Source organism: Naegleria lovaniensis (genome assembly GCF_003324165.1).
Source record: "Naegleria lovaniensis strain ATCC 30569 chromosome Unknown tig012, whole genome shotgun sequence".
Classification (NCBI taxonomy): domain Eukaryota; phylum Heterolobosea; class Eutetramitea; order Acrasida; family Naegleriidae; genus Naegleria; species Naegleria lovaniensis.
The window spans coordinates 506681-532145 of record NW_025407834.1 but is presented as its reverse complement, the minus strand read 5'-3'; the positions used below and the strand labels follow the sequence as shown (position 1 = coordinate 532145).

At 36.2% G+C, this 25465-nt stretch overlaps 19 protein-coding genes across 19 annotated transcripts; 8 read left to right on the top strand and 11 right to left on the bottom strand.

Moving 5' to 3' along the window:
- Positions 1-48: 48 nt before the first annotated feature.
- On the bottom strand, positions 49-1744 carry C9374_001376 (uncharacterized protein; the record flags this gene model as incomplete). Its single annotated transcript, XM_044689669.1, has 2 exons — positions 49-1288; positions 1422-1744. 2 exons carry the CDS (start codon positions 1742-1744, stop codon positions 49-51), a joined length of 1563 nt encoding a protein of 520 aa, XP_044551774.1.
- A 348-nt stretch (positions 1745-2092) lies between these two features.
- C9374_001375 (uncharacterized protein) lies at positions 2093-2653 on the top strand (the record flags this gene model as incomplete). Its single annotated transcript, XM_044689658.1, has 1 exon — positions 2093-2653. One exon carries the CDS (start codon positions 2093-2095, stop codon positions 2651-2653), a length of 561 nt encoding a protein of 186 aa, XP_044551773.1.
- An 84-nt stretch (positions 2654-2737) lies between these two features.
- Positions 2738-3527, bottom strand: C9374_001374 (uncharacterized protein; the record flags this gene model as incomplete). Its single annotated transcript, XM_044689647.1, has 3 exons — positions 2738-3072; positions 3123-3254; positions 3368-3527. The coding sequence occupies 3 exons, from the start codon at positions 3525-3527 to the stop codon at positions 2738-2740; spliced, it is 627 nt and encodes a 208-aa protein (XP_044551772.1).
- Positions 3528-3613: 86 nt separating this feature from the next.
- C9374_001373 (uncharacterized protein) lies at positions 3614-4531 on the bottom strand (the record flags this gene model as incomplete). Its single annotated transcript, XM_044689636.1, has 4 exons — positions 3614-3771; positions 3918-4135; positions 4268-4435; positions 4476-4531. 4 exons carry the CDS (start codon positions 4529-4531, stop codon positions 3614-3616), a joined length of 600 nt encoding a protein of 199 aa, XP_044551771.1.
- A 472-nt stretch (positions 4532-5003) lies between these two features.
- Positions 5004-5774, bottom strand: C9374_001372 (uncharacterized protein; the record flags this gene model as incomplete). Its single annotated transcript, XM_044689625.1, has 1 exon — positions 5004-5774. The coding sequence occupies one exon, from the start codon at positions 5772-5774 to the stop codon at positions 5004-5006; it is 771 nt and encodes a 256-aa protein (XP_044551770.1).
- A 189-nt stretch (positions 5775-5963) lies between these two features.
- Positions 5964-8564, top strand: C9374_001371 (uncharacterized protein; the record flags this gene model as incomplete). Its single annotated transcript, XM_044689614.1, has 1 exon — positions 5964-8564. One exon carries the CDS (start codon positions 5964-5966, stop codon positions 8562-8564), a length of 2601 nt encoding a protein of 866 aa, XP_044551769.1.
- A 1-nt stretch (position 8565) lies between these two features.
- On the bottom strand, positions 8566-9537 carry C9374_001370 (uncharacterized protein; the record flags this gene model as incomplete). The annotated part of the gene is made up of 2 exons (XM_044689603.1): positions 8566-8664; positions 8725-9537. The coding sequence occupies 2 exons, from the start codon at positions 9535-9537 to the stop codon at positions 8566-8568; spliced, it is 912 nt and encodes a 303-aa protein (XP_044551768.1).
- A 149-nt stretch (positions 9538-9686) lies between these two features.
- C9374_001369 (uncharacterized protein) lies at positions 9687-10124 on the top strand (the record flags this gene model as incomplete). The annotated part of the gene is made up of 1 exon (XM_044689591.1): positions 9687-10124. One exon carries the CDS (start codon positions 9687-9689, stop codon positions 10122-10124), a length of 438 nt encoding a protein of 145 aa, XP_044551767.1.
- Positions 10125-10395: 271 nt separating this feature from the next.
- C9374_001368 (uncharacterized protein) lies at positions 10396-11568 on the bottom strand (the record flags this gene model as incomplete). Its single annotated transcript, XM_044689580.1, has 1 exon — positions 10396-11568. The coding sequence occupies one exon, from the start codon at positions 11566-11568 to the stop codon at positions 10396-10398; it is 1173 nt and encodes a 390-aa protein (XP_044551766.1).
- A 230-nt stretch (positions 11569-11798) lies between these two features.
- On the bottom strand, positions 11799-12344 carry C9374_001367 (uncharacterized protein; the record flags this gene model as incomplete). The annotated part of the gene is made up of 1 exon (XM_044689569.1): positions 11799-12344. One exon carries the CDS (start codon positions 12342-12344, stop codon positions 11799-11801), a length of 546 nt encoding a protein of 181 aa, XP_044551765.1.
- Positions 12345-12412: 68 nt separating this feature from the next.
- Positions 12413-13553, bottom strand: C9374_001366 (uncharacterized protein; the record flags this gene model as incomplete). The annotated part of the gene is made up of 2 exons (XM_044689558.1): positions 12413-13365; positions 13436-13553. The coding sequence occupies 2 exons, from the start codon at positions 13551-13553 to the stop codon at positions 12413-12415; spliced, it is 1071 nt and encodes a 356-aa protein (XP_044551764.1).
- A 217-nt stretch (positions 13554-13770) lies between these two features.
- Positions 13771-15687, bottom strand: C9374_001365 (uncharacterized protein; the record flags this gene model as incomplete). Its single annotated transcript, XM_044689547.1, has 6 exons — positions 13771-14710; positions 14795-14927; positions 15062-15177; positions 15255-15289; positions 15480-15508; positions 15612-15687. The coding sequence occupies 6 exons, from the start codon at positions 15685-15687 to the stop codon at positions 13771-13773; spliced, it is 1329 nt and encodes a 442-aa protein (XP_044551763.1).
- A 154-nt stretch (positions 15688-15841) lies between these two features.
- Positions 15842-17129, bottom strand: C9374_001364 (uncharacterized protein; the record flags this gene model as incomplete). Its single annotated transcript, XM_044689536.1, has 3 exons — positions 15842-16122; positions 16197-16787; positions 16958-17129. The coding sequence occupies 3 exons, from the start codon at positions 17127-17129 to the stop codon at positions 15842-15844; spliced, it is 1044 nt and encodes a 347-aa protein (XP_044551762.1).
- A 221-nt stretch (positions 17130-17350) lies between these two features.
- Positions 17351-18124, bottom strand: C9374_001363 (uncharacterized protein; the record flags this gene model as incomplete). The annotated part of the gene is made up of 1 exon (XM_044689525.1): positions 17351-18124. The coding sequence occupies one exon, from the start codon at positions 18122-18124 to the stop codon at positions 17351-17353; it is 774 nt and encodes a 257-aa protein (XP_044551761.1).
- A 439-nt stretch (positions 18125-18563) lies between these two features.
- Positions 18564-19371, top strand: C9374_001362 (uncharacterized protein; the record flags this gene model as incomplete). Its single annotated transcript, XM_044689514.1, has 2 exons — positions 18564-19133; positions 19216-19371. The coding sequence occupies 2 exons, from the start codon at positions 18564-18566 to the stop codon at positions 19369-19371; spliced, it is 726 nt and encodes a 241-aa protein (XP_044551760.1).
- A 375-nt stretch (positions 19372-19746) lies between these two features.
- Positions 19747-20989, top strand: C9374_001361 (uncharacterized protein; the record flags this gene model as incomplete). The annotated part of the gene is made up of 3 exons (XM_044689503.1): positions 19747-20171; positions 20252-20454; positions 20508-20989. The coding sequence occupies 3 exons, from the start codon at positions 19747-19749 to the stop codon at positions 20987-20989; spliced, it is 1110 nt and encodes a 369-aa protein (XP_044551759.1).
- A 165-nt stretch (positions 20990-21154) lies between these two features.
- C9374_001360 (uncharacterized protein) lies at positions 21155-22168 on the top strand (the record flags this gene model as incomplete). Its single annotated transcript, XM_044689492.1, has 1 exon — positions 21155-22168. The coding sequence occupies one exon, from the start codon at positions 21155-21157 to the stop codon at positions 22166-22168; it is 1014 nt and encodes a 337-aa protein (XP_044551758.1).
- Positions 22169-22724: 556 nt separating this feature from the next.
- On the top strand, positions 22725-23779 carry C9374_001359 (uncharacterized protein; the record flags this gene model as incomplete). The annotated part of the gene is made up of 2 exons (XM_044689480.1): positions 22725-23163; positions 23232-23779. The coding sequence occupies 2 exons, from the start codon at positions 22725-22727 to the stop codon at positions 23777-23779; spliced, it is 987 nt and encodes a 328-aa protein (XP_044551757.1).
- Positions 23780-24655: 876 nt separating this feature from the next.
- Positions 24656-25366, top strand: C9374_001358 (uncharacterized protein; the record flags this gene model as incomplete). Its single annotated transcript, XM_044689469.1, has 2 exons — positions 24656-24697; positions 24791-25366. 2 exons carry the CDS (start codon positions 24656-24658, stop codon positions 25364-25366), a joined length of 618 nt encoding a protein of 205 aa, XP_044551756.1.
- Between the last annotated feature and the right edge of the window lie 99 nt (positions 25367-25465).

Genomic DNA, 25465 nt, shown 5'->3' with positions numbered 1-25465 from the left:
TGGATCATGACCACTTCTTCTTGATCATTGGTAGTTGTTGTTTCCATGTCACTTAAAGCTACCGTGGTTGGTTGGAGAAGTCAAGTACAGATTTTCAATTTCGCATGGACATAAATTCATAAACATGACAGAGCCACCATCACCAATAACACAATGAAAAATTGGGATTTGGTTCGAACCATGTTCGCCCACTTTGAAAATATCGTTAATTGTGGGAACAGTGCTGTTGGAAAAAGAAGTCACAATAATAATCATGGAAGGAGGCTCATTAAAGCTTACTCCAGGTTTCCAAACATCAAACATAATTTGTTCAGATGAACCCATGCTGCTATGACTTGAAGACCCCAGAGTTGATCGAAGAGAGGAGTCTGTTGTGATGATGCTCTTGTCGTGCGAAATGTAAATCCCACTCTTAATAATATTCAGCGTGTCAAATAATAGTTGTTGCTCCAATAATTGTTCGTCTTTCAATTCAAGATTGTAAGCGAGAGGAATAACATTTGTTTCAAAGTCCTCACTCACTTGTTGTTGTGAAAACCAATCAAAAGTGCTCCATAAAACTCTAGTGCTACTTTTCTTTGGCATTATTGGCGTTGGGGTGTCAAAGGATTGTAATGGAGTTTTTTCTAACTTCTCATTACTATCTATTTTCCGTTTCTTTTTCTCATTTTCTGTTCTTGGGTGTTGTAGCTGATCCTGTGTTGATACATTCTCATGTGTAGAGTCCTCAATCTTGGTCTCTTCTTTTTGGTTTTTTTTCATTTTTTGTCGTTCAAGCTTGGTCTTCATTTTTTCCTCTCTATCCTTGTCATGTCGTTGAATGGAAAATCCTAATTTCTTAAGATATGAATATGCTAGGAATGAGTTTATCAGATCTTCAGGATTTCTAAAGAAGTGCTTTGAAATAGATGAATGACGAATAAATAAAGCAAATGCTTCTTGAATTGATGCTACTACATGTCCAACTCGAGCGATTACTTTTTTTTCCTGAATTGACAAATTGCATAACTGATATGGCTCCTTTTCAAAAATTAATATCAATGCACCAATATCTATTAAATAGAGGGCTTCTTCAATGTGCAAAAATCTATAGGCATTTTCCGAATCTTGCCTTATTATTAGTTTTTCATCAAGCCCTTCAACATAAACAGCTGGATTATTTCGTATTCTTTCACAAAGATTTTCTTTTCGAACAGAAAATCCCATATCACTGCCAATTTTTCCTTTCATTTGAAGTGTTTTCACTGCATTAAGCTCGGGAATGAATTCACCAATAGAAATATCTTTTCTGACATTTGAAACAGTTATTCAGTTACCATTATATCAATTATTTGGAATAAAATATGCAATTAACATATTGTCATCACGACCAATTCAATTTTCATCATGGATCATTCGGAAATGTATGATGATGAACCTACTCTCTTCTTTGTCTGTCTACCTTTAACAAACTAAACAAAATATTCTTTCGTTCATTTACCATTTCGTTGACTTGTTCTTTAGGAAGAGTTGCTTTTTGGTCTAGCTTCTCTCCGAATCTTGGAAAGGGTAATTTTTCTTCATACTTTGTTCTTGATGGTGTTGGGACTGGGTTTTGAGTGCTTTGGTTTGAGTTTTTTCTCTTGTCTGACCTCTTAGTTTTGCTCAAGATGGTACCGATAGTTGGATCCGAATGATGAATTTCAACGTGGCTGATGTCGTTTATCGGTTCCGAGTTGTTTTCTTCGTGATGACTGTTTAACATTTTTTGGGTGGACGAATATTGGAGGAAGAGGCCGAGTGTATGAAAGAGACAAAAAAGCAGGAGGCTTTGACAACAAGCATAGAGACCACAGTCGTTTTCAACTCCAGAGCATCTCTGAATGCTCATTCAACCGTATCAAGCACAAAGCTTGCTCATTCTTTGCAGGTCATTGTAAAAAACAATTGCTGGTTGACCAATAATTTTTAAAAATTGTTTGTTGAAAAAAATACGCCAAAAAGGTTTGTATCACATACTCACCGTTACACATCATTTTCTGAACATTCTTTTCTCAATTCTCGTCCTTCATCTTGAACAATCGTTGTGAACTAAAACTCTCAAAATTAATAGATGGTCCAAAACAGATGTTATAGAGTCCACAGCAAGGTCTCCTTGCCACCAAGACGTCCATTCGAAAAGGAACGTATGGATAGAGAATTGAAGATGTGCGGTAAATATGGTTTGAAGAACAAGCAAGAAATCTGGAGACTCCAATACTATCTTGCTCGTGCTCGTAAGACCGCCAGACACTTGCTCACTTTGCCAGAAGACGATATGAAGAGACAATTTGAAGGTTCTGCTTTGTTGAGAAGAATGACCAGATTGGGTCTTTTGGATGAAAGCAAGCAACAACTCGATTACATCTTGTCCTTGAAGACTGAAGACTTGTTGGAAAGAAGATTGCAAACCATCGTTCAAAAGCTCGGTTTGTCCAAGTCCATCCACCATGCTCGTCAACTCATTTTCCAAAGACACATCCGTGTTGGTAAGCAAACTGTTAACGTTCCTTCATTCATTGTTAGAGTTGACTCCGAGAAGCACATCAATATGTCACCTTTCTCTGCTTTGGTCCAAGGAGGCAAGCCAGGTAGAATTACCAGAAAGAAGCTCAAGAGTCAAAAGAGCGAATAAATCTTCACACTAAATAAATAATTAAATTCAATTCTCGAGATTGTTCAATTTTAAGGGAAAGATGGGTTGTTGAAGAGTTCCAGCTCAATTCCTTTTAATAATGTCGTTGTTGAAGCTTTTGATGATCTCAGCATCCACTGTGTAACTGAGGAAGTGGTTCTTGTCTTCGAAAAAGTAAGTAATGGGCTTCAAGTTCTGGTTCACGATCTCTTGCTCGCTTTCAAAGTCCACCAAATGATCATCCTTAGATCCAAATTGAATGATGGTCGAGCAATTCTGTTTCATTGCTTTCCATTTCCATTCTCTGTTGTAATAGCCACTCTTTCTTTCATTCTCATCCCCCATATCTGTTACACAAGCAGAAACTAGAATGCATGCATGCAGAGGGTGTTTCTCCATGTATCTCATTGCACATTCCGCTTTTGATAGTTAAGTCTTCATGCAAAACTTTTTTTCAATGCTGACCTACCTCCAGAACTGTGCCCAATTAAAACGAATTTACACTGCTCATTGCCTTCATAGGGCTTGAATTGTTGCTCCACAAATGGAATCCAAATTGATTCTCTTGCTACATATGGATCTGGCATATCCTTGCAAATCACTGATTATTAAATAATAATAATCCGTAATAAAAAAATCCATTGTCACAAATATCATTTCATTGAAATTAATTAATATTAAATTCATCCAATGGCTTTAGCATTCTGAACATACCAGTAACTTTCCTAGAAATGTCATTCTCAAACAATTTTTCAATTTTATCTTTACAGTCACTATACCAATTTGAATCCAAGATGTCTTCACATCCATTTCCTGGAAGTATCATGACCACAAAATGATCCAATGATGTAGCACTGCTATCTTCCGATCTCATTGTTTTTTTCAATATTTTGTTTTGAATATTTTTTTAATGATTTATTGTGAAGTGCTTGGAAGTAAACATCTATTGTTGCAAACATGTTACAAAAGTATTGCTTTCTTTTTCTCTCGTTGTTTTTCAACTTCTTTTTTAAGAGATTCTGCTTGAATTTCACTAATAGCGTCCTTTCCAACCTTAGCAAGTGAAAGTGTTTGATCGAGATCCATGTTATTTTCATCAATGACTTGTGCCATGAGAGCTATGTTGAGTGGGCAATTAATATTTGAAAATTAATAAATTTCAGTATTAATGTAAATTATTTTGGAAATGTTTAAGAAAATATGAATCGAATCCAATTGCAATCATTCTCGCAAAATTCAATATTGCTAAGTGTGGCACACTTACAATTGACTTCATCCTCTGGTGTATTGGTACTTGTTACTGCATTCATACTTGATTCCATGTATTGAACAGTTACATCCACATCACCCACTTGTTGTTCAAATTTATCCATAATTGTACCAATTTTTTCAGTATCCAAAGTTTCAAGAGCCTTATCGAGACCTTTTACAACAGTTCCTAATGTTTTGGCTACTGTATTCATCATATCTGCTTGTTTCACTCTATATTTAAAAATAATTTGAAATTAATCGCATTCGAATTAAAACATATTGATCAAATAATTATTCCAATTTTTGAAATCCATCAAAAGGTATATTAATCGGAGTGATTTGAAATGGCACAATGATACGGACCTACTTGCTGCAGCATCTAGACGAGATGATAAACGAAGAAAATTATTTGCTTCATTTCCTAACCGAATTGCATTGGAAGCATGAATACGAGCAGCTTCTACATTTCCCTTTTCGAGAGCTTGTTTGACTTTTAATCGTTGTTTTGCTTGTTCTTTTTCACTCTTTTTACTTGGCGATATTAGCGACGGTTGTGTTGAAATCTTCTTACCTTTGTCGTTCGAATTGTTTGCTTGCCATTCGCAAGTTAAAATACAAGTCTGACATTTTTATTTACAAGTCGGAACCATTGGACGATCACTGTTTGTTCATCATCATCATGCAAAATCGTGAATGGAAATGATGATTATTATTACACAAAATTTATGACAATAATATTAAACCTAGAAGAGCAAAGAATAATGCAGCATGATGTCTTGTATACGGAGCTAAATATTTGGTGATGAAGTGATGTATGTGAGGAGGGTAGTGAATTACCTTTTGGAGCGGATAGAAAGCTGCCACTCCCACCATGGACAAAATACTAGTAATGCATCCTAAAACCACATAATCTTGTTTTGTGAATTTTGATTCTAATTTCATATTGTGTAATCGTTGAATCAGATGTGATTCTTTGCGATCATTCATATTGAGTGCATCGTCTAATACAGCGGAAAAAGGATGTTGCAAAGGATGGTTTAATTCGTTCGAATGCTTTCCACCATTGTGTTCTTCCTCTTCGTCAAATTTAACCATTTTTTTACATGTTGTTCTCTCCGGACCGCAAGGGACTAATTCTTATGGGAGATTCCATGTGATACATGCTCATCAAATTATTGGGGGAGCGTTTAGCGAATGGTGATGATACACTGGCTTCATACTCCTTATCGTCGTTATCTTTGAATTGGGCCGACACTGAAAGAACATTGCTTCCCTTAGAGGCATGAGAATGAGATTGGTGCACCTGATCCAACAACAGTTGGTTAGCCAGTTGAAGGCTCTCTGTATCTTCTCGAGCATCTTCTTCCACACTATCAGTTTCATCCGACAGTACTTCAGACAGCGTAGAGAGAGCCGTCTTGGGATCTATCTGAAGTATATGCTTATTGAAGTGCTCGTTGTTGGCTTCATTAATTTTCTCTTCAAGATCCATGATTTTGGTCTTCAAATATCCAATTTGATCTTTGCAAATATGTCCAAGCTGCTTTGCTCGTTGGATTCTATCTTGCATTCGTTGGTACAATTCCGATCTCTGCCTTTCCATTTGTTTAAACACTAAATCGTGTTGATTCAGTTCAATGGTAAGAGAGGTGTTAATGTTTAAGGAAGAAACATCCCTTAAAATAGATGAAGGGGTTACGAACGTATTCCGTGATGAATTCATTTGCAAATTTACTCCACCTAAATTATTGGAGCTGAGAGGAGTGTTCTTTGAGCTCCTTATTGGGCTTGCCGATAATACAGGTGCATCCATCAAATGTGGATGATCTTCCAAAGCCTTGTTGTTTGAAGAGGAGGTGCTTCTTTGCATTTTGTTCGGTTTTTTTTGATAAATTTTCACTATGAACAACAACGAGTGGTTAAACGGCCAAAGTTTTTCAAAGAGAATGCTATCTTTACCAAAGTTGCCAATCTCTTCGGTTGGTACTTGCAGACGAAATGAAAATTATGCCCTTGGTTTAATAATAAAATTACAAATTCAAAAAATAATTGGAAAAAAATGTCTGAACATCATCAAATTTATTCCGCTATTGATTCGCTGTTTGCAAACCCTTCCGATGTGCACGAGAGAAAGAATCTACACTCATTTGTCAAAGACGATAAAGAAAAAGTGGCGTTGGCATACCGATATTGTATAGATGAATATTCAAGTAAATTGGAAAATGCTTTTGACGATGATGCTAAATCGTCTGTATGCTATGGTGCTTCAATGATAGCACTGATTTGCTTGGCTACTCTCAAAAAGGCTGATCTGTCAACAATAGATGACATCTTTGAAATTGTAAATACTAAAGGCTTTTGTATTTGTGTGGATGGGTGCATCCGAGAAAAAAACACCAAGTACATTAAATTACTAAAATCATTTCTAACCACTCTCCAAACAATAGCGAAAGAAGGAAAGTGTGCACGATCAATGGAAAATATTTACGAAATTCATCAACTCGTCATGAATTTTTTTGAAGAAATGGAGTGCAATAATAATAACAAAGCATCCTCATCAGACGTAGATTTCGATAAGGAAGTTGAATTATCCATTGTAGCTTACACAGATTTTCTAACATCTGTTTTTACTGAAGACTCTTTCGTAAATGCAAACGACAATTTTATTTTCAAGTATCTACTAATGTGTAAAAGCCTATTTCATCAGGGATTGACCAACGACAAATATAACGGTGCATTTATCCATCTATTCGTCCAATTACGCTCAGCAGTTTTATTGATCCAAAACTACACAGAAAACCGAAGGAAACAAAAATCGACTGAGATTAAATTGGACATTTTGCGAGATGTAATTGCAGAAATTTGTGATTCTCTACAAACAAAGAAAAACACTACAAGAAAAGGTATACAAATGCTAGTTTACATAGTTGGAACATATTTACCCTTGTTGGGTGAGCAAAAGGAGCTTATTCTTAGGTCTATTATTGTATCAAAAACCAAAACATTGTTTATGCCTAGAAAATCTAACTTAGTACAGGAGACAAATGAACAATGTGACCAACTATTTCTAATGATACCTTTTGAGGACAATATTCTGGATAACAATCTAACAATCAAATCAACAACGACAGATCCAGATGTACTACATGCCACCTCAAAATCAACTCTTCTTACCTTATATTTGAAAAATTGTTCAGAAAACAGTCCAGTAATCAGCAAATTTATGGAAGCCCTTATTAAGCAAATCAAATTTTGTGATACTATGCTATTGAACGATACTGTGGATGGACTTCCTTTGTACCATCAAATATTCACGTCTTTTTGTGAGCTTTTAATGAAAAATAAGTTCTCTAATTGGTTTTCAGAGATACAAATCGTACTTTGGAGAGAATTGTTCGACGTATCGAACCCAGATATAACAAGAGACTTGTGTATGGATATTCTTGCATTTCTATTTAATAATAATTCAGGATTCCAACAGAATTATCTGGATCTTTTGAAGGAGCTCATACAAACCATGTCGTTCAATTTATTTTTGTGCCCACCAGAGCTGAGGATAGCAGATACCTCGAATCAAGACGATGTGGAGCTTGAATGGATGATAGCAGAAAAAGTATTGAGGCCTTTTATTAACAAATTGAATATTAATGATATTGGAAGTCTCATTGACTTGTCCTATGATCGTCTCTCAGATGAACGAATTAGTCAAGCAGCTCTTTTACCAATTAATATGTTATGTCAAAACTTAGATACTCTATTCGAAAACGGAAGCAAAATTCTAAATCACTGTGCGCGCAAGATTGCACATTCCACATTTCAGCCTATTAATGTTGCCTATGCTGCAATTTTGAGGAGCATTATTACATTCAAACCTGTTGCTTTTAAGCAAGGAAAGGGTATAATTTCTCTCATGTTACTTGCACATACCAATCTCTCAGATGCAGGATTTTCAGATAGATATATTGAGGAGGCCATCCTTACAGCAGCACAAATACTTCGCAAGGTTGAGAACCTCCTTGATCATTTGGAAGACTTGATAGAAATTATTGATTGTTTAAGACAACACTTTTGGCCAAAATCAGAAAGGATTAGAATGTGCATTTGCTACTTGATTGACACTGTTTCAGACAAATGTACAGATGCTGTTGAACCAAAGCTGTGGACATGTTTAAAAGCATTTTTTGAAGTGGCACTGTCAGCAGGAAGTGTCTCCCAAGTACTATTGATACATGCCATCGTCAATTTTATTTTAACCAATCCCAAGTCAGTAGATACCATACTTGCATTCCTGCACTCAGATATGAGGCCTGTGATTGACAACATTCTTTCATTAATTAATCAAGGACAAATCAAAGGAAACTCAATATTGCCTGAACAATGCTCCATCGATGTACAGAATGAAAAATCAAAGCAAGCCATGTCAAGAAAAAGGCAAACCACAGCCTACACGACATCACTTCAAAAAGTTAAACCAAATATTAAGACAATTCAAACAATTAGTATTGTTGATCAGGTAGCTCAAGTTCGAAAAGCGCTTACTGATTTGCTAGACGTCAACAACAGCACGTCACCAGCTGAAACCACCTCTGCAACCTTATTGCAACAATTAGAACCCCATTTAAAAGATATTAGCGAAATTACTAGCAAGTTGTTCAAATAAATTATTGTTGCAATTTACTGGTATATTTGTCATTTTTGTTGAGGGCAATGTTGTAACAAAGTTTCTCGACTTTTGTGAGCGATGCTTCCATTATTTCAATCTGTCACAGGGCGAGCCAAATCGTACACATTAATTTAAATTCACCACAGAAAAAACGTACCTTATGTCGGAGATCCTTTTCTTCATACGGAGAAAGGCCTTTGCTTGATGTAAGAATATACATAAAATTGGCATGCATCTCACTCATAAAATTCATAACAGTCGTTGGAATTTCTTCAATCATAAAATGATTGGTTGCAAATCGCATCAATTCTCCAGAGAGATCTGCAATACCTAATAAATAGTCCAGCTTACTAACGGGAAATTTCGTCTCTTGCTCAATGTTTTCACACGTTGCAAGAGTGCCATCTTTGATATAATAATAAAAACTGATTCCTTCTATAAATTCTTGCAATCCAAAAGAATATGAACGCGCATATTTCCAGAAGTATTCATTAAACTTCTCTTCAAGTTCCTTTAAAATTGGAGAAAGATATTCCGTAACAATAAAATCAATTTTTTCTTTTGCTTCTTTCAATACATCTTCCTTGTTATTTAATTTTGGGTCATATCTATGAAGTAAAAATACAATTCTTTTTGCTTCTATTGTTACATCTCTGGCAGCTTTGTAAATTCTTTCCTTCTTATTATTTGAGTAATCTAATTCAGTGGCATAATCATCAAACAATTTTTCAACAGCATGTTTGTATTGTCTTGGCTTTTTTGGATTGTTCGAAGCATAATTTCCTCCACCACCTCGGTAACCTCCTCGGCCTCCTCTATAACCTCCACCACGATAGCCTCCTCTACTACCTCTATTGTATCCACCTGTAGATGATGATTGATCGGAAGCAACCGATGATTGATCATCTTCCATGCTTACTGTTGGATCTTGATCCGAAGGGGCTTGATCTTCTCCAAAGGTTCTTTTCATTTTTTTTAAATTAATATTATTATAATTCTAAGAGTACAATTCAATAATGTGAAGTATTTAAATTGAAATTGAATGTCAATGATCACTATAGTCTTGTTGAAAATATGTTAAACTGTCGGTAATAGAAAAATATCTTCATTACAAAAAAAATGAAACATTTCAACAACTCGAGAACCATCTCACTTTCTCCTCTTCTTTTATTGTTACAAGCTCCTTCCAAAGTGTTTGTGGAACAAGTATTTGTGAGAGTATATCAAACAAGATTTGACGGATTTAATAGAGATTTTGTTGAATCCGTGGCAGAGCAATTACAACAAAATCAACAAGCGAACTATCATTCTGCTATTGAACAATTATTATCGGCTGTTTTATTTGTGATTCAATATTGTGTCTATCATCAACTGAATACTCCCGAACAAATATTGTCATCGGAGCTATTTACTGATAATGATCCTGCTTTTACCTCCCACGATAAATTGAAACAACTTGTTGCTGGAACAGTGTTGAAATTCCATAGCGTTTGGAAAGAACAAGCATTGAATACACAAATTGGATTACCCAAATTAGTGGATATGAAATGGAGGTAGATTTGAGCACTGCATCAAACCTCATTCAAAAGATGGCAGCACCAAGCGTTGTTATTCAGCTCAATGTACAAAATCCAGCAGTTTCGACAGGAGTCATGCCAAAAACAGAGCAAATTAATTTTGAGATGGACAAGGAAACACTCTCAACCATGTTGAAAGGTCTTTCAAAAATTAGAGATCAACTTGCTTCCATCAAATAACACTGTAGTCACTTGTAAAATATACTTGATTTAATTACCGTGTCAGCTATTACAATGCTTGTAATTAATGCTTATTTAAAACAGTCAAAATTCTTGAGAACCCATCGTTTTTCGCCTTCCAATGTAAAATATTTTGGAGCCCAAGTAATACCAGCTTCAGCTCTTTCTTTTCTGATAGCCCTTTCTCTTTCCTCAACCAAGTGTTTTTGGAGTTGAGCCTCTTCAAAGTCTTCCTTCTTCAATGCATAAATAGCCTTATGCCAATTTCTTCTGGATTCTCTTGGCTCTTGTTCATGGACAGGTCTAATAGTTTTTGGAGGACGGGATAAGGTTTCTACTGAATACAAAAGTTTTTTTTCCTTTGTTGATAAATCTTGAATTTCAACAGATTGATTAACCTTTCCTTCAATCCAATGCTTCTTGTAACCATCCGCATCATAAATATATCCACTCAAGTAATTGTCTTTTCCATAGTCAAAATAGATTGAAGCATTGAAACCAGACTTTGGACAATTAATCTTGAGATAATCATAAATTTCAATGACAGTAGTTCCCCACAATACATTACTGACACTAACAGGAGGATGATTCACAATATATTCCTCATTAAACTTTCCAAGAGTAATCTTGAATTCACCATCCATCAAAGTGGTAACACTGTTCCAAGAAAATGATGTAACTGGAAACACATAACCTGTGTACGTAAATTGACGTTTTTCATTGTGACAACAAAATGCTGATACTGGAGGGTGGTGGGAAACTTGTTCACCTAAGAATTTGGAAACATCTCCTTCGCCATGAGTCCATTCACATTTGAAAATCTCACCAAGAACAGGGTTGAATGGTTTACTTTGTTGCATACCATGACGAGGAATGGTTCTCCAATTACTAATGACCCATGCCAAAATTGAAATAAATCTCTTCTCGGCAGATTGTTCATCATTGATCTTCTCAATTGTATTATTCGGAGATGAGTAGTGAGAAATTTTCTCTAACAATGAGATTGGTTGAAGAATATAGGCTGGAACACTGATTCTCCACAATTCAGTTTGCGGACTCAATTGTTTGAGAAATTCATAAATGATATTGTATGAATCTTCTCGATCCTTGACTTTCAAGTATTCATCTTCTGGATCTTCCTTGTGAATGCCCTCTTGTTCTTTGTATAATTCTACATCGGATTGATCTTCAAGAAACTTCTTTTCAGTTTCCGTAAGGTTTCCTTCGGTTGGTACAGAAGACATGATGATCTAGTAATGCTGGTGTGGCTCGGGGAAATGATTGTGCACCGATGACCTGATTGTATTTTTTGTTTGGATGTGTTTTGAACGTTGCAGGCGCTCTTTAATGTGCGATAACAAAAATGATTACGATGCGCATGTTGTCGTTGAAATTGAGACGCATTATCGTTATCACCTTCTAAACTAATACTCAGCAATCTTGATATCTACCGTCTCCAACTTTGAATCCTGTCTTAGTCAATTTCAATTGCATCATCTATTGTAATACCTGTAGATAAACGATTTGAACTTGAGGAGGAATTTGTTGACATGTTGTTGCTTGATAATCCATGGCTTGGTGGAGTCGAGGAGAAAGGGGGTGATGAGGTTCCAAACGAGAGAAAAGGTGGAGATTTGTTTCCTTCATCTTCATCTATTTCTGCTATAACTTGTGCCATATTGACAACATTCGAAACTTTCTTCTTTGGAGCATCGTCACAAATGGTGAAGCTACCATCATCCTTAACGAGTACCTTTTCCACATTACGTCCCACTTCAGATATTATCTTTTGCATATGGCGATCTATGATTAATTCAGAAAATGGAAGAGGTTTATCACACCTGGGACAATTATACGTCTTTGAAGCCTGTCCAAAATCTAAATATCCAGCTAAATCAAAGCATGACTTGTGTACACAATATTTTCCCTTTGCAGGTATTTCAATAGGACTCAGTGAGAGTGGATCTCTGAGGGGTACAATTTCGTCTCCTCCACCAATTTCTTCGATGGCATCCTCCATCTTATCTATGGGTGTTTCATGTTGGATTGCTTTAAGAATACTATCAATTGAGGACTTCTCGCTTTCAGTTAATATGGAGTGGTGGTAGTGTTTTCTTCTTGTTGCGGTATGGCTAAATGATCAGATTTTGTGGGTGTAGTTTGAATATATAAGGAGTTTAAGGTATTATCATTGGCTGATGTTTCTAAATTATCTCCTAAATCTAAATTATGTTTTGTGGGAACTTGTGATTCAATTATATTTACAAGTTGTTCTGTTGTCAATATTTTTGTAAGAATAACAAACAATCTACCATCTAACATGCAGTATGGTCCGGATTTAATATCAAGCCTATTACTACCTGATACTATTTGATTTCCTTTTACCACAAAGGGTGTAGAGACGATTAGTAAATCTTTTTTTATACCCTTTGCAATCTTCCTGTTCATAGCTGGAGGCTCCAATTTATGTATTCCATTCGCAACAATCCAATATTCCGTACTCCAATTTTTAGGTTTCATATCATGTGAAAAATAATGAATTTGAATTTGATAATTCTCTGTTGGCGTCGTCAGCTTGGTAAATTCTTCTTGTGACAGTGTAAAATCCAGTGAAAAATTTGCATTTTCGTTTTTGAACACTTTGATATATAAAAACCTTTCACCATGATGATGTGGATCAATTTTCCCACCTATGGACATGTCGTTTTTAAAGAGTTCCATTAGTGTATTCTCCTCCTTCCTCACGACTTGTAGGTTGAGAGAGTTCAGGGGACTCATACTTGTAATTTTTGATTTAGAAGAAGAGGATGATTTAGGTTGAGAGGTTGTTTTTGATGGTGGTGGTGTGCTTGAAGAGGTGTTAGATGAAGAGGCTGTGGATGATGAAGAAGAAGTAGGTTGTCCAGGTTGAAAAAAGGCTACAGAAAGCCTAGCAACAAGATCCGATTTGTTTCCCGAAAGTGCTAAATCCCGCCTGCCAGCGTGTGTTCTGAGAAATTTAATCATTTCTTTCAGTTGATCAACTTTGAAAGCATGAAAATCTTTACGGAAACGAAATATGGATATCCACACAATAAATCAACAATTTCAAAAATTCAGAAATAAACTTACTATCAGAAAGTATCCTTGCTTTTAGTGTCTCCAAATTTGTTCCGATGAACGGAGTAGCCGATAATAGCAGCTGTAATTTAGACTCTGGAACAGCAAGCGAAGAGATTTCCTTTGGCATGATGAGAGGGTGTTGAAATTGCTTCTACAGCTTTTCCGAAATTTAATTGATGATTTGTGCAAGTGTGGGTTTGACAAATTTTTTGGTGTGAAGCGGTTTTTTTGCAAGATGGAAAGCGCTTCAACAGATGATCGTCACCAATTTTTTTGCTTGAATTTCAATTTATTGCAAGAACTCGAGCAAGAGTACTAGTTTGCTAAAGTACAGTCAACTGTTTCTATTGGAAAAAGTGTTGATCTTCTGCTTTGGGTGTTTTTACACTATCAGCAGTTTCATCAATGATTTCAACAGTGTCATCATGGCTGTCAATAATAAGTCCTCGAGTGACAGCAGATTGCCTTCTCTGTGTTTGAGAATTTGAGAGCCTCTTGGATTGTTCATCAGAAAGGAATTCTTTTGGGATGAGGCCAAGTAAGTATGAGTCATCTTCAACATTTTCCATGTTGCATAATTCAAAGGTTAAATCAACTTGGAAATCTTCAGCAAAAGATTTGTGATGCTTGTCCGAATGAGGACCATCCAATTCATCCTTTGCCAATGAAACTGTGACATATCGTCCATTCTTCAATCTTTCATCTTTTTCTGGTGAAACTTTCTGTTCTGATGTAGCTCCTAAACTGATGTTTTTTATCAGAGGAATAGCATCATCCAATGAGCTGTGATAAGTATTAACGCCCATACCATTACCAGGACAAGCGTTTTTAACATAATTTGTAATAAATCGTGAGTTGAGCCAACAATGGAACAAATTTCCTGATTTCAAAACATTAACTCCATTTTTCACACAACAAACTTTGAAGTCTCCAGATAATTCGATTGGATCGTCGAGCGTTATTACAACGCTATCTTCGTTGGTAGCTACCTTATTACTTTGCTTGCTTGTGAAAACTTCCTCTCTCTTTAAATTCTTAATAGCAATAAAATATTTTGTTGATTTAGAGAATTGTCTCAATGCTACACGAGTTAATTTTACAGAACCTCTCACTGGGAATTGATTTCTAAGGTATTGTTCAAAGTAATAGCAATATCTTCTTTGGGAAGGTATGGTGACACCCTTGGAATCCTTTGTTCTCTTGTCACCATAATATTGCAATGAATCTAACGCAGTTTTACAAGTGTGACTAAATACAAGATAGCAACAAATCATTACTCCAGTTCTGTTCAATGAATAGTTAAAGCAAAATAGTATTGTCAATGGCACAATAGATTTTCAATTTCATATTCATTGAATTCAAACCTACCTTCCCTTTCCTGCTTTGCAGTGTACCACAGCAGCATTATTCTTTCCATCGCTCAAAAATTCGTGAACATCAACACAAAATTCCAAAACCGAATCAAAGAGAGGAGATTGATGGTCATCAAAAGGAAAACGAGCTATTTCGGCATGAGAATTATAGATTACAGCAATGACCACCGAGAATGAAAATGTTGCCAAGCAGCATATGAGGCAATGAGAAACATTGTGTCATATGACCCTACACATTCATTGAAATTCAATTTCTACATACCCACTCTGCCTTCAAAGATTTCATCTTTATAGTCTCTTTCCGAGCACAAGTTATAGACTTTATATTTGTTTCCATGTTTCGTTGAAAGGAAATCTACGACTTCATCACGTGGATTTCTTTAGTAGTTCAAATTGTGAGACACATTAGGATAGGGTAATGGTGGTATTTTAAATTGTGCGGATTGAGAGCTTACCTATAGATCGATTCTACACCTTCACTCGGAAAACCCTGATTGATGTCATTATCATGTTGTTTTTGTTGTTGGGACGAAAAAGTGTCATGATTGTTAAAAGTAGTTTCAAAAATCAATGACAAGTCCATTGTTGTAATTGTTGTTGTTATTGTTGTTGTATATTCATTCATTCGAATCGGTTTTGTTTGCAAACCATTGCCATGATGATTCATATTTCTCACTTACCATTGCAATCACATTGTCGGTAATATAAGCTTTTTATCCGGTAAGTGGTTATTCGTGATGACAAGGAAAAATTTGTACAAAATTTTAATCATTTAACGTGATGAGAAAGCACAAAATCAAACAACAACATACTCAGGTCTAGATCAAAGTTGTCTTCTTGCAATCTCTTCTTGTTCTTGCTCACTAAACGACGCACAAATGTGGGCATTTTTTAATTCGTGAATGTTTGTTGACAGCATGATGTTATGACATTTGAGACATACGGAAAGCAAGACCTTGTAATGTGCTTGTTTTGCCATTTTAATCAAAATGTGGTCCTCCGAGGCTTTGAGGATCAATGTTCACAAAAACAATTCGCAGTTTTACTTAACAAAAGCGACTTCTTTGACTTTCACTTCTTGTCCAACACGAATTTTGGATCCGACATTCTTTGCCTGATGACACAAATTCATTCCAAAAACTGTACCATCTGCAACCTTGCAAAAACGATGCTTATTGAGGGAGTCAGTAATGAAACTTCTCTTCACACCCTTTGCAGTATCTACACTTGGCATGGTACATCTCGTGCAACGTTTAACACCAAACAATGGTATTCCATTAATTTCAATTTGTCTATATTTCTCTTCTTCATAGGGTTTAATGGCTGGAGATGAAATGATAATATTTGAACGGAAGTTCCAATTATCAATGTAAGTGTTCACTCCAAACAAATCGTACACAAGGTATTGAACCATGCAGAAATTGCGTTGGATGATTGGTCAGCAATGACTTGCTTGTTGAAATCACGAACTGAATTATCTGAAGTCAGTAAGAAGGGATAAGCGTCAGCAAACTGAGAAACGTATGAAATTGTAACTCCTTGCTCAGTAAAAGGTCTAATCACATCTTCTTCAGGTGGTCTTTGATGATGCTTAATTTCAATGGTCTTGTCAGTTCTTGCATCGATGAATTGATCAATCACTTGAACGAGACGAACGTTTTGTTTAAGACAAGTTGAAAGCCATTGTGCGACTTCATTTCCACAATCAAAAGCAGTGACAGTATCGCTCCAAATAGTAACTTTTTTCACCTTGTCAGCATTTGAGTCATTCACTTCAATGTGTCTTGTATATTGAACTGATTTTACTCCCATACCTGGGAAATTCAAATGCAAGGTACCTGTTTTTGGATCCACAATTGTTTTGATAAGTACCATGGTTGGAACTTCACGTTGGGTGATGAATTTATTGTCCTTTTCTCGGACAATCATCCAAGCTCGATCATAGAGAAATCCGAATTCACCAATTTCCCATTCATCAACTTCGAATCCTGTTGTGTATTTTAAAGTTATTCATAATTTTGTGGCGAATGGTCAATTCAGACCATGATTATGCATTGTTCATCATGAAAAATTAACAAAAATAAAATTGCAATTACAAAGAAGTACATAGAATAGCACAAGATCATGCCAAGCAAACCATGATTTAAAATTTACCTACCTCTGCATGATTTGACAGGGAAAATTCGAAGGCTCTTCACAACGGTAGGAGCATACAATTTTTGATACAACTTCCAAGCTCCGTAAAGTGCAACTGCAGCACCGATTCCAACACTCAACGCAGGTGATGAAGATAACGCTTGAGAGATGGCAGTGGAAGCTTTGGAGAGCATTTTTTAGGTTACAAATTGATGTATTCACAGAGAGGCAGTGAGATTATCCTTTCCAATCGAAAGCGAAGAAATGGGTTATAATGACAACCATAAACAACAATTCCAAGCTTGTGCATATCGGATCAGTGGACTGGTTAGTCCATGCGCAAAAGAAAGATGGTGTTTCAAGAGTCATTCATGCAACAAATTTTAGGAGAAAAAGTGCTTCATGTTACATGCATTTAATGGTTGAAAATATCGTCTTTACAATACACTGGAACTTGATACAAGCTAAAGTGTGAAGGACCTACTGTGAAATCGAAATAATCTGTAGCTCCAGGATCATTGATCTGATTGGTGCTTCGAAGAGGAGTTTTGGTTTCAGAAGAATTTCCAACCCTATGATAGTATCTCATTCCATCGAGCTCATCGACGTTTGGAAACTGCCATACATCTGAGTACATCTCCCTGAACAGAGTTCTCCCTACATAATTCGTCATTTTGAGCCAATCTGGAGAAATGAGAGGAAGGTTTTTCGATCGCAGCGAGCATTGTTTAACTTTGGGATAAACATACCATACCACATTTCCAATCCACAAGATGGTCATATTGATCGAGCCCCATGAGTTGTCCATGTCGTAATAGTTGTCAAAGAAATCAAATCTTCCAAGCTTGTTCTTGTAATCATAATAAAGCTTGGTCCATTGAATGTCATGGTTGAAGGGTGTGATCTTGGCGAGAGTACAATTGAATTGGAGAGGCCAAATGGGATGCAATGGTTCCTCACTTGGTTTAGACAGAAACAACTTTGGTCCAGTTTGCAAGGAATACGAAACATCTTTTTGTGGAGTTGCAATGACTTTAGCTCCCTGAAAATGTTCTTGCATACGAATGAGCTTGAAAGGCAAGGATTGAGCCATTGGGCTGGAGGAATGATGAGCTGCACACACTGAATGGAGAGAAAATAAGAGCAAACTCAGTACTGCTGAAAGAAGGGCGAGTTGGAGAGATGACATTCTTTTTTGTGTTTCGTTCGTACTTTTCTCAGAACGAGTGCACTTTTAACAGTGGAATGGAGGAAGAAAAGGATATCACGGAGTTGTTTTACAATATTTGAAATGGAAAGATGTCCATATGTACCAAACACCCCGAATCGCGCCAAAAAATTTACCTTTATTTTGGTTAATCATTTCAAGGAGGTTGTGATAAGTCCTTTTGCGAGGTGAAATAGCACTCAAAAAGGATCATGGACAAGTTAAGAATGCTAGGAGAACTTTGGGAACAGGTTTATTGTAAAACCTTAAACATTAAGAATCTTTGGAAGGCGAAGCATAATAACGGCGACTTGATCATCAATTAAAAAACGCTCTCATTCTTTCACTGCAACCTCTCGAGAAAAATTTTGTGTGAATAATTTTCGTTAATCATTCCGAAATATTATTTGTAAATATTAACATGTTCTTCAAAACATCGAGATTGCATTTACAAGCAGTTTCATCTTCTCATCATAATTTGTACCAAGTGTTAGGAGTTTCCCGCACCTCATCACCGAAACAAATCAAACAAGCCTTTCTTCAGCTTGTCAAGCAACATCATCCCGATAACAAGAATGGTGATGAAGAACTGTTTAAACAAGTCAATGACGCCTACAAGACATTATCAGATCCGCTCAAGAGAGCAGAATACGATGCAGAAATGCGGAATAAAGAACGTCATGAAGAATTATTAAAACATCAACGAGAATTTGAACATCATCGTTCGGAACAAACCAATCAAAGAATAAGAACCATACATCTTTCGGAAGAGGAAAAGAAGAAGTTTGTGGAGTCTCTCGCAAAACGAAAGAAAGAGGACATGGAAGCTTTGAGAAGATCTCACGAAGCAATGTTTGTCGAAATGAGGAAACACAAAAAGAGTCCTTTGAAATTTATCTTGTTGATTGTTGGAGCCGTGTTCATGTTGTGGGGAGTTAAATTAACAATGTGGTACAATTCAGTTTATAAGAATTACAAATCTCAGGAAGAGGTAAGCTTGTCATGACATTTATGGTGGTCACAAGAATGAAACTGGAATCATTATCAATTTTCACATGGGGGAATATGGTAAGATCATCGACGTCGTTCATCCAATGGCCAACGACAAAGAAGCAGATTCACAAAAACGCTCTCAAGTTCCTGAACAAGTAAGGCAATTACTGATTCAAAATCAAAGCAGAGCCTATGTAGATACTAAATATTACAAACAATCTCCTCCCAATCATTAAAGAATAGATGAGCCATAAGGATAGAAATTACCATGGTAATAATGTTGAATGCCATATTTTCATAGAATGATAATGGTTCAACCAGGAAATCTTTTGAAAGCATTGTTTTTGATACATTTGCTCATTTTAATTCAATTTTCTTTGTTTTGCAAACAAGTTCAGAAAATTACTGCTCAACGACTCCCAAAAAAATAAGACTTCTTGTTGAGCCTTTTGCTGTGATTCTGAAAATTTACACTGGCACACAATCAACAACAACACCAGGTGGTCCGTACCAAATTCATCTTCTCTCACGTTCTCCTGCTCACTGACTCCCTTGTGTGTAATTCCGAAGCACCACTACATCATCATTACTGATTGGCTAATCATCATCACATGGCGGATAATACAAGTACTTCATCCTTTCCAAACACAATTGAAATTAAAACACTTCTAGGTCAATCCGTGATGCTAGATTTAGAGTCATCAGGATCCTTTAAAACAATTGAAGCTTTAAAAATTGCATCCATGGAAAAATTCAAAATTCCATCTAGCGAGTCTATCCATTATTCATTGCTCATGAACACAACCAAAATTGAAGACCAAACAGAAATGAACGAATGGATCTCTGCAAATAGAGGTAGCTTTAAAGGTTATCTCACTCTGGTTAAATCAGATTCAGTATTTTCAAAGGCCTGGTTTTGGATTGGAGTTCAAGGCCTTTCTTCTATCACCCTCACGCTTGCTAACAAGTACTTGTCCATGAAGTTTACCTCTCCACTTGTGATTATTACTTTACAGAATATTTTCAGTGTATTTTTGTTTGTTTTATTCGACTGGATAGCATCTTACCGTTCAAAATGCCTAACATGAAAGAAATGGTATATTTGCTACCCACCAGCTTTTTCTTTGTTTTATTGACTTGGACTTCTCTTGAGGGTTTAAGAATTGTCAGCGTTCCGTTGGTAACAGTCACCAGAAATTTGGTTCCCTTATTAACAGCCCTTATCGAAACCTTATTTTTCGGATATCAAACTAACAATGTAATTCGATTATCATTACTTTCAGTGTTTATTGGAAGCGTGTTTTATAGCTTTACAGATTGTAAGTATTTGACGTGTTTTATGTCGTCTGATACAAAAACATTTAATTACCAGTCACCCTTAAATGGAATGGATTTCATTGGGTCATCTTAAACACTGCCTGTTCTGTGATAATTCCTATTGCCGAAAAGAGGCTTTTAAACAATTGGCTTCCAAACCAAACTCCAACAGGAATGAATTTTGCAAGAAATTTCCTCTCAATTCCCATGCTAATATGCATTTCCTTGATGAAGGAAAATTTAGATGATGTTTATGCCATGTTTGAGTCATTTGATTCTGGTGATTGGCTTTCCCTTGTGATCACATCATGTTTCGGATTCTCTATTGGACTTGCTTACTTCTTCCTTCTTAAACTTGTTTCAAATACTTCCATTTCTATTGCTAATGCCTCTTACAAATTATTGACACTTCTAGTCAGCTTTTTATTCTTTGGTGTAACCTTCACTGCCTTTGGTTGGATTGGCGTCTTTTTAAGCTTTGCAGGTGTATTTGCCTTCAGTTATGAATCTAGCAAGCCTAAACCAGCTAGCAAATAGTTTCTCGAGCTTGGAACGAACTATATGCGACAAGAATAACTTCAAGATTTATTAAAATTTGTTTTTAACAAGGCTTGGTTGAATTGGGCGACAGGCTTTGGCGCCATTCAAATTTTGAAAACAAAAAAAAACAAAAATTGAAAAACGCACATCTTAGCCTAGCCAATGAGTTCTACCATTATCAATCCTAAATATTCCACGGACCACTTTGATTTAAAGGACCCTCCCAAGGACGGAATATCATCATTAAACTTTTCATCACACAATGCTGACCTCTTGCTAGTCACTAGTTGGGATAACTCTGTTCGCGTCTACAATGTCACTCTGAACACAATCGTCTCGAAATATGAACACTCAAAAAGTGTTCTCTCGGGATGCTTTTCTGTGAATGATCAATATTGCTTTAGCGGAGATTTGGATGGCAAATTAATGAAATATAATTTGAAAACTGGTGATAAATCATTCGTTGGACAAGTCTCAGATTTTCATAAATCTGCCATCAAGTGTATTTCTGTGGTTCCAAATCAACCTAATTGGGTGATTACAGGAAGCTGGGACAACACACTGAAATTATGGGACATTTCTAATAATGCTTGTTTACAAACTCTTGATTTAGAAAAGAAAGTGTACTGTATGGATATTACTCCAGATGGAACAAAACTGTTGGTTGGAACACAAGATTTATTAGTGTTTATTGTTACCTTAAGACAAGATCCACAACGATCTCCTCTTAAAATCACAACACGACAAAATACAGGGCTCAAACATCAAACAAGATGTATCAAGTGTTTCAGAGATAGTAACACATTTGCTATAGGATCTTTAGAAGGTAGAATTGCAGTCAAACATATTCAACAAGGGGATATGCAAAATAATTATGCTTTCAAATGTCATAGAACAAAGACCTCTCAACAAGTAGAAACTCTATATCCCATAAATACTATTGCGGCACATCCAAAGTATGAAATATTTGCTACAGGTGGATGTGATGGCACAATCGCACTCTGGGACAGAATTAACAAGAAGAAGTTGAATAGTACAAGCCCATTTGAAACAAGCATTGCTGCAATTTCATTCAACTGCACAGGTAATTATTTAGCATTTGCAGTTTCGTATACTTGGGAAATGGGAAATCAGAGTCATCCTGCTGATAGAATCTGCATCAAGAAATTGGTCTAGATCATTCCATTTTGGTTATCGTCTCAGTCTCCCAATTTCCGACCTTGTCCTGGAAATTTGTCTTTTTTGACGGGTTGTTGATTATTGCTGTTGCTGTTATTCGGTTGTTGATTGGTTGTTTTCGGAGTTTGTTTTTTATCTTGATTTTGTTTCGTTTGTTGAGTGGTGGTTTTGGTGTGGACGACACGGGACATTGATGTGGCAATGTTTAGAGTATTTTTTTAATAATTCAAACAATTATTAATTTTTTCAATCTTTAAAAAATGTTTCGATTTGTCGGACGAGGTTTTTGTATTTGCGATCATAAATATTCCAATGTTAAAGCAGCTTCAATAATTAGTGTTGGAAATTATTCTCATGAAAGTGCTATTTCAATAATTACGAGTAAAAAGTTTTTCTCAACTTCAAGAATACATACAAATACAAAAAACAATTTAACAACTACACAACAACTCCACACAGACTCTTCCACAGAATATGAAAACCATGTTCCCGTACTTGTAAAACAATGTTGTGAATTATTAAGACCTTCAGAGCTAAAATCAACCACTCGGAAATGACTCAACGTAGTAACAAGCATGCAAAAATCGGACCAAGCAAGAAATCAACTTGTATCAAAAAGAATGATCATGAGGAACAATTTATATTTATTGATGCCACATTTGGAGCTGGTGGCTATACGACAGAAATTTTGAAAATGTATCCGAACTCTAAAGTCATTGGAATTGACACAGATTATTACAGCAACCCTATTATTCAACAACATGAAAAATTAATTCACGATAAATTTGGGAAAGATCGACTTGAAGTGTACGGAGTAAATTTTAGAAATTTGAAACAACTAGTAACAGAGACGATATTGCCAAAGTTAGATGTCAAACAGAAACCAATTGGTTCACATGTGATTGACGGAATAGTATTTGATTTAGGTGTGTCTTCAATGCAATTGGATTATGGCCACAGAGGTTTTTCTTTTTTAAGGGATGGCCCGCTAGGTGAGTATGAAATGTAATATTTCTCACACATTTAATCATACCGTATGCTCATTATCGTCATGAAAAAGACATGAGAATGAATCCATCCGATGAGAACTGCCCAACAGCTCGAGAGGTCCTCAATAACATGTCGGAATTGGACTTGAGAATGATCATTGCAAAATTTGGTGAAGAGGAAAATGCATCTAAAATTGCAAAATCTATTGTTCATTACAGAAACAATGTAAAACCATTTGACACGACTCTAGAGTTGGCAAACCTTATTGAAAGCATTACACCATTTAAGGATCGAAAAAAGAAAAAAATTCATCCCGCTACAAAAACATTTCAAGCTATTAGAATATACGTAAATGATGAATTGGGTGCTCTAGCTACTGCTTTAGACGCTACACGAGATGTATTAAAACTCGGTACTGGAAGGCTGGTCGTAGTGAGCTATCATTCACTTGAAGATCGAATTGCAAAAGAGTTTATTAAGGAAAACAATACGTACTTTAAGAAGGTCACAAAGAAATTAGTAACCCCTGACGAAGAGGAGATTGAAACTAATGTGAGAAGTAGAAGTGCCAAACTTCGATGTGCTCAAAGAACTGATGTTGTTGATTCCAACATTTAGACTGATCTACCAATGAGGTTTGCTATTCTGCTACCCTAAATTTACATTCTCAACTCTCAGCTATGGAAGACTTCTCTGGCGTTCCCATCTACCACTTCGCCAGTGTAACATTCCTTTATTTAGTTCGTTCGGTCTACGTCTCAGTGTTTTTGTTACATCAGTGTTTTGTCGGTCGCCCAGCAAAAGCTACTTGTTTTTGTTGAGGGACACTGGCTGCCGTTGGCATTTACAATTTTACTCTGATCCAAAATTTCAAACTCAAAGACAAAATCAAGAGTGATAGTTCAGTATAGCTCCAGCAGAGACCTTTGTCCCTTGTGTTTTGTAAATGGCAACGGCAGTCAGTAACATAATATTGTGCCATCTTTGTTGTATTGTCAACTTGGAATTTGCAACAATATGGAACAAACGGTATTCGTTTGTTGTGTGTGATGAGGTATGAAATATATAGTTCGAGAGGCGATCGACGGTGACATACAACCCTTGCGATGAAATCCACATTGATCAGTGATATTAAATGTTCCACATTGATGTACTGCAAACAGTATTGTTTTCACACGTAGATAGTGTTGAGGATCACAGAGGCGGTGTTTTCCCTCAAAGTCCTTTACAGTAAAAACCTCCTGCAAACACAAGAACAAAACTTCGACAGCCTGCTCGACATACCACGTACCTTCTTAATTTTGTATTAGTTTACAATATCTAGACCACACAGCATTATGATTGGTTGGTACCACTTTCGAACCCAAGGGCGTACGTACAAACTGGTGAGTGCGTTTTAATAGCATTGATTGTTGCAGCAATAAATTGAGATTACATTTTCCGATTTTTACATTCACACAACAACAAAACAAATTCCACAACAATCCAAACACAATGGTCTACGAAATTGTTTACTTCAACTCACAAGGAAGAGCTGTAAGTAGTTCACATCTTTTTTCACACGGTTGAATATGACGATTCCGATCATACTGTATTCATTCGGATTAATGCATTCCTTCACTCCCACAGGATTACTTGAAATTGATTGCAGAGGTTGCTAATATCCCATACAAATTTGTTGGCATCTCTGGAAAAGAGGAATGGCCAGCACACAAGCCACAAACCCGATACGGACAACTTCCCTATCTCAAGATTGATGATCAAGAAAAATTGTATCAAACCATTGCCATTGCAAGATACTTGGCTCAAGAGGGTGGTCTCTATCCAACCGATAGAAAAGAAGCACTTTTAACTGAAGAATTCGTTTCAGCTTTGGAAGACATCTTCCAAGGATTTGTTCGAGTGGCATTCAGAACTCCAGAGGAAAAGAAGGCTGAAGAGACCAAGACTTTTGCTGAAGGAACCTTGAAGAACATCTTTGGCGCATTGAATACCTTCTTGGAAAAGAATGGAGGATATTTGACTGGTAAGCTCAATTGGGCTGACTTGTATTTCTTTGAACTTGCTCATATTGTGGAAAATAGTCTCAAGATTGATGTGGTCAGTATTGCTCCACAACTCCCCAAGTTGAGAGAACATGTTTTGAGCAATGAGAGAGCAAAGAATTATTGGGAAAGTGAAAGAAATCTCAAGAATAAGGTTTAAGGTGAAATGAATAAATATTCGCTCCTCACTCAAAGCAAAATTCCAAAATTTGTTTTTCTGGGTGCGTTCGTTCTATTTGAGAATTGGGAATCGGTTTTT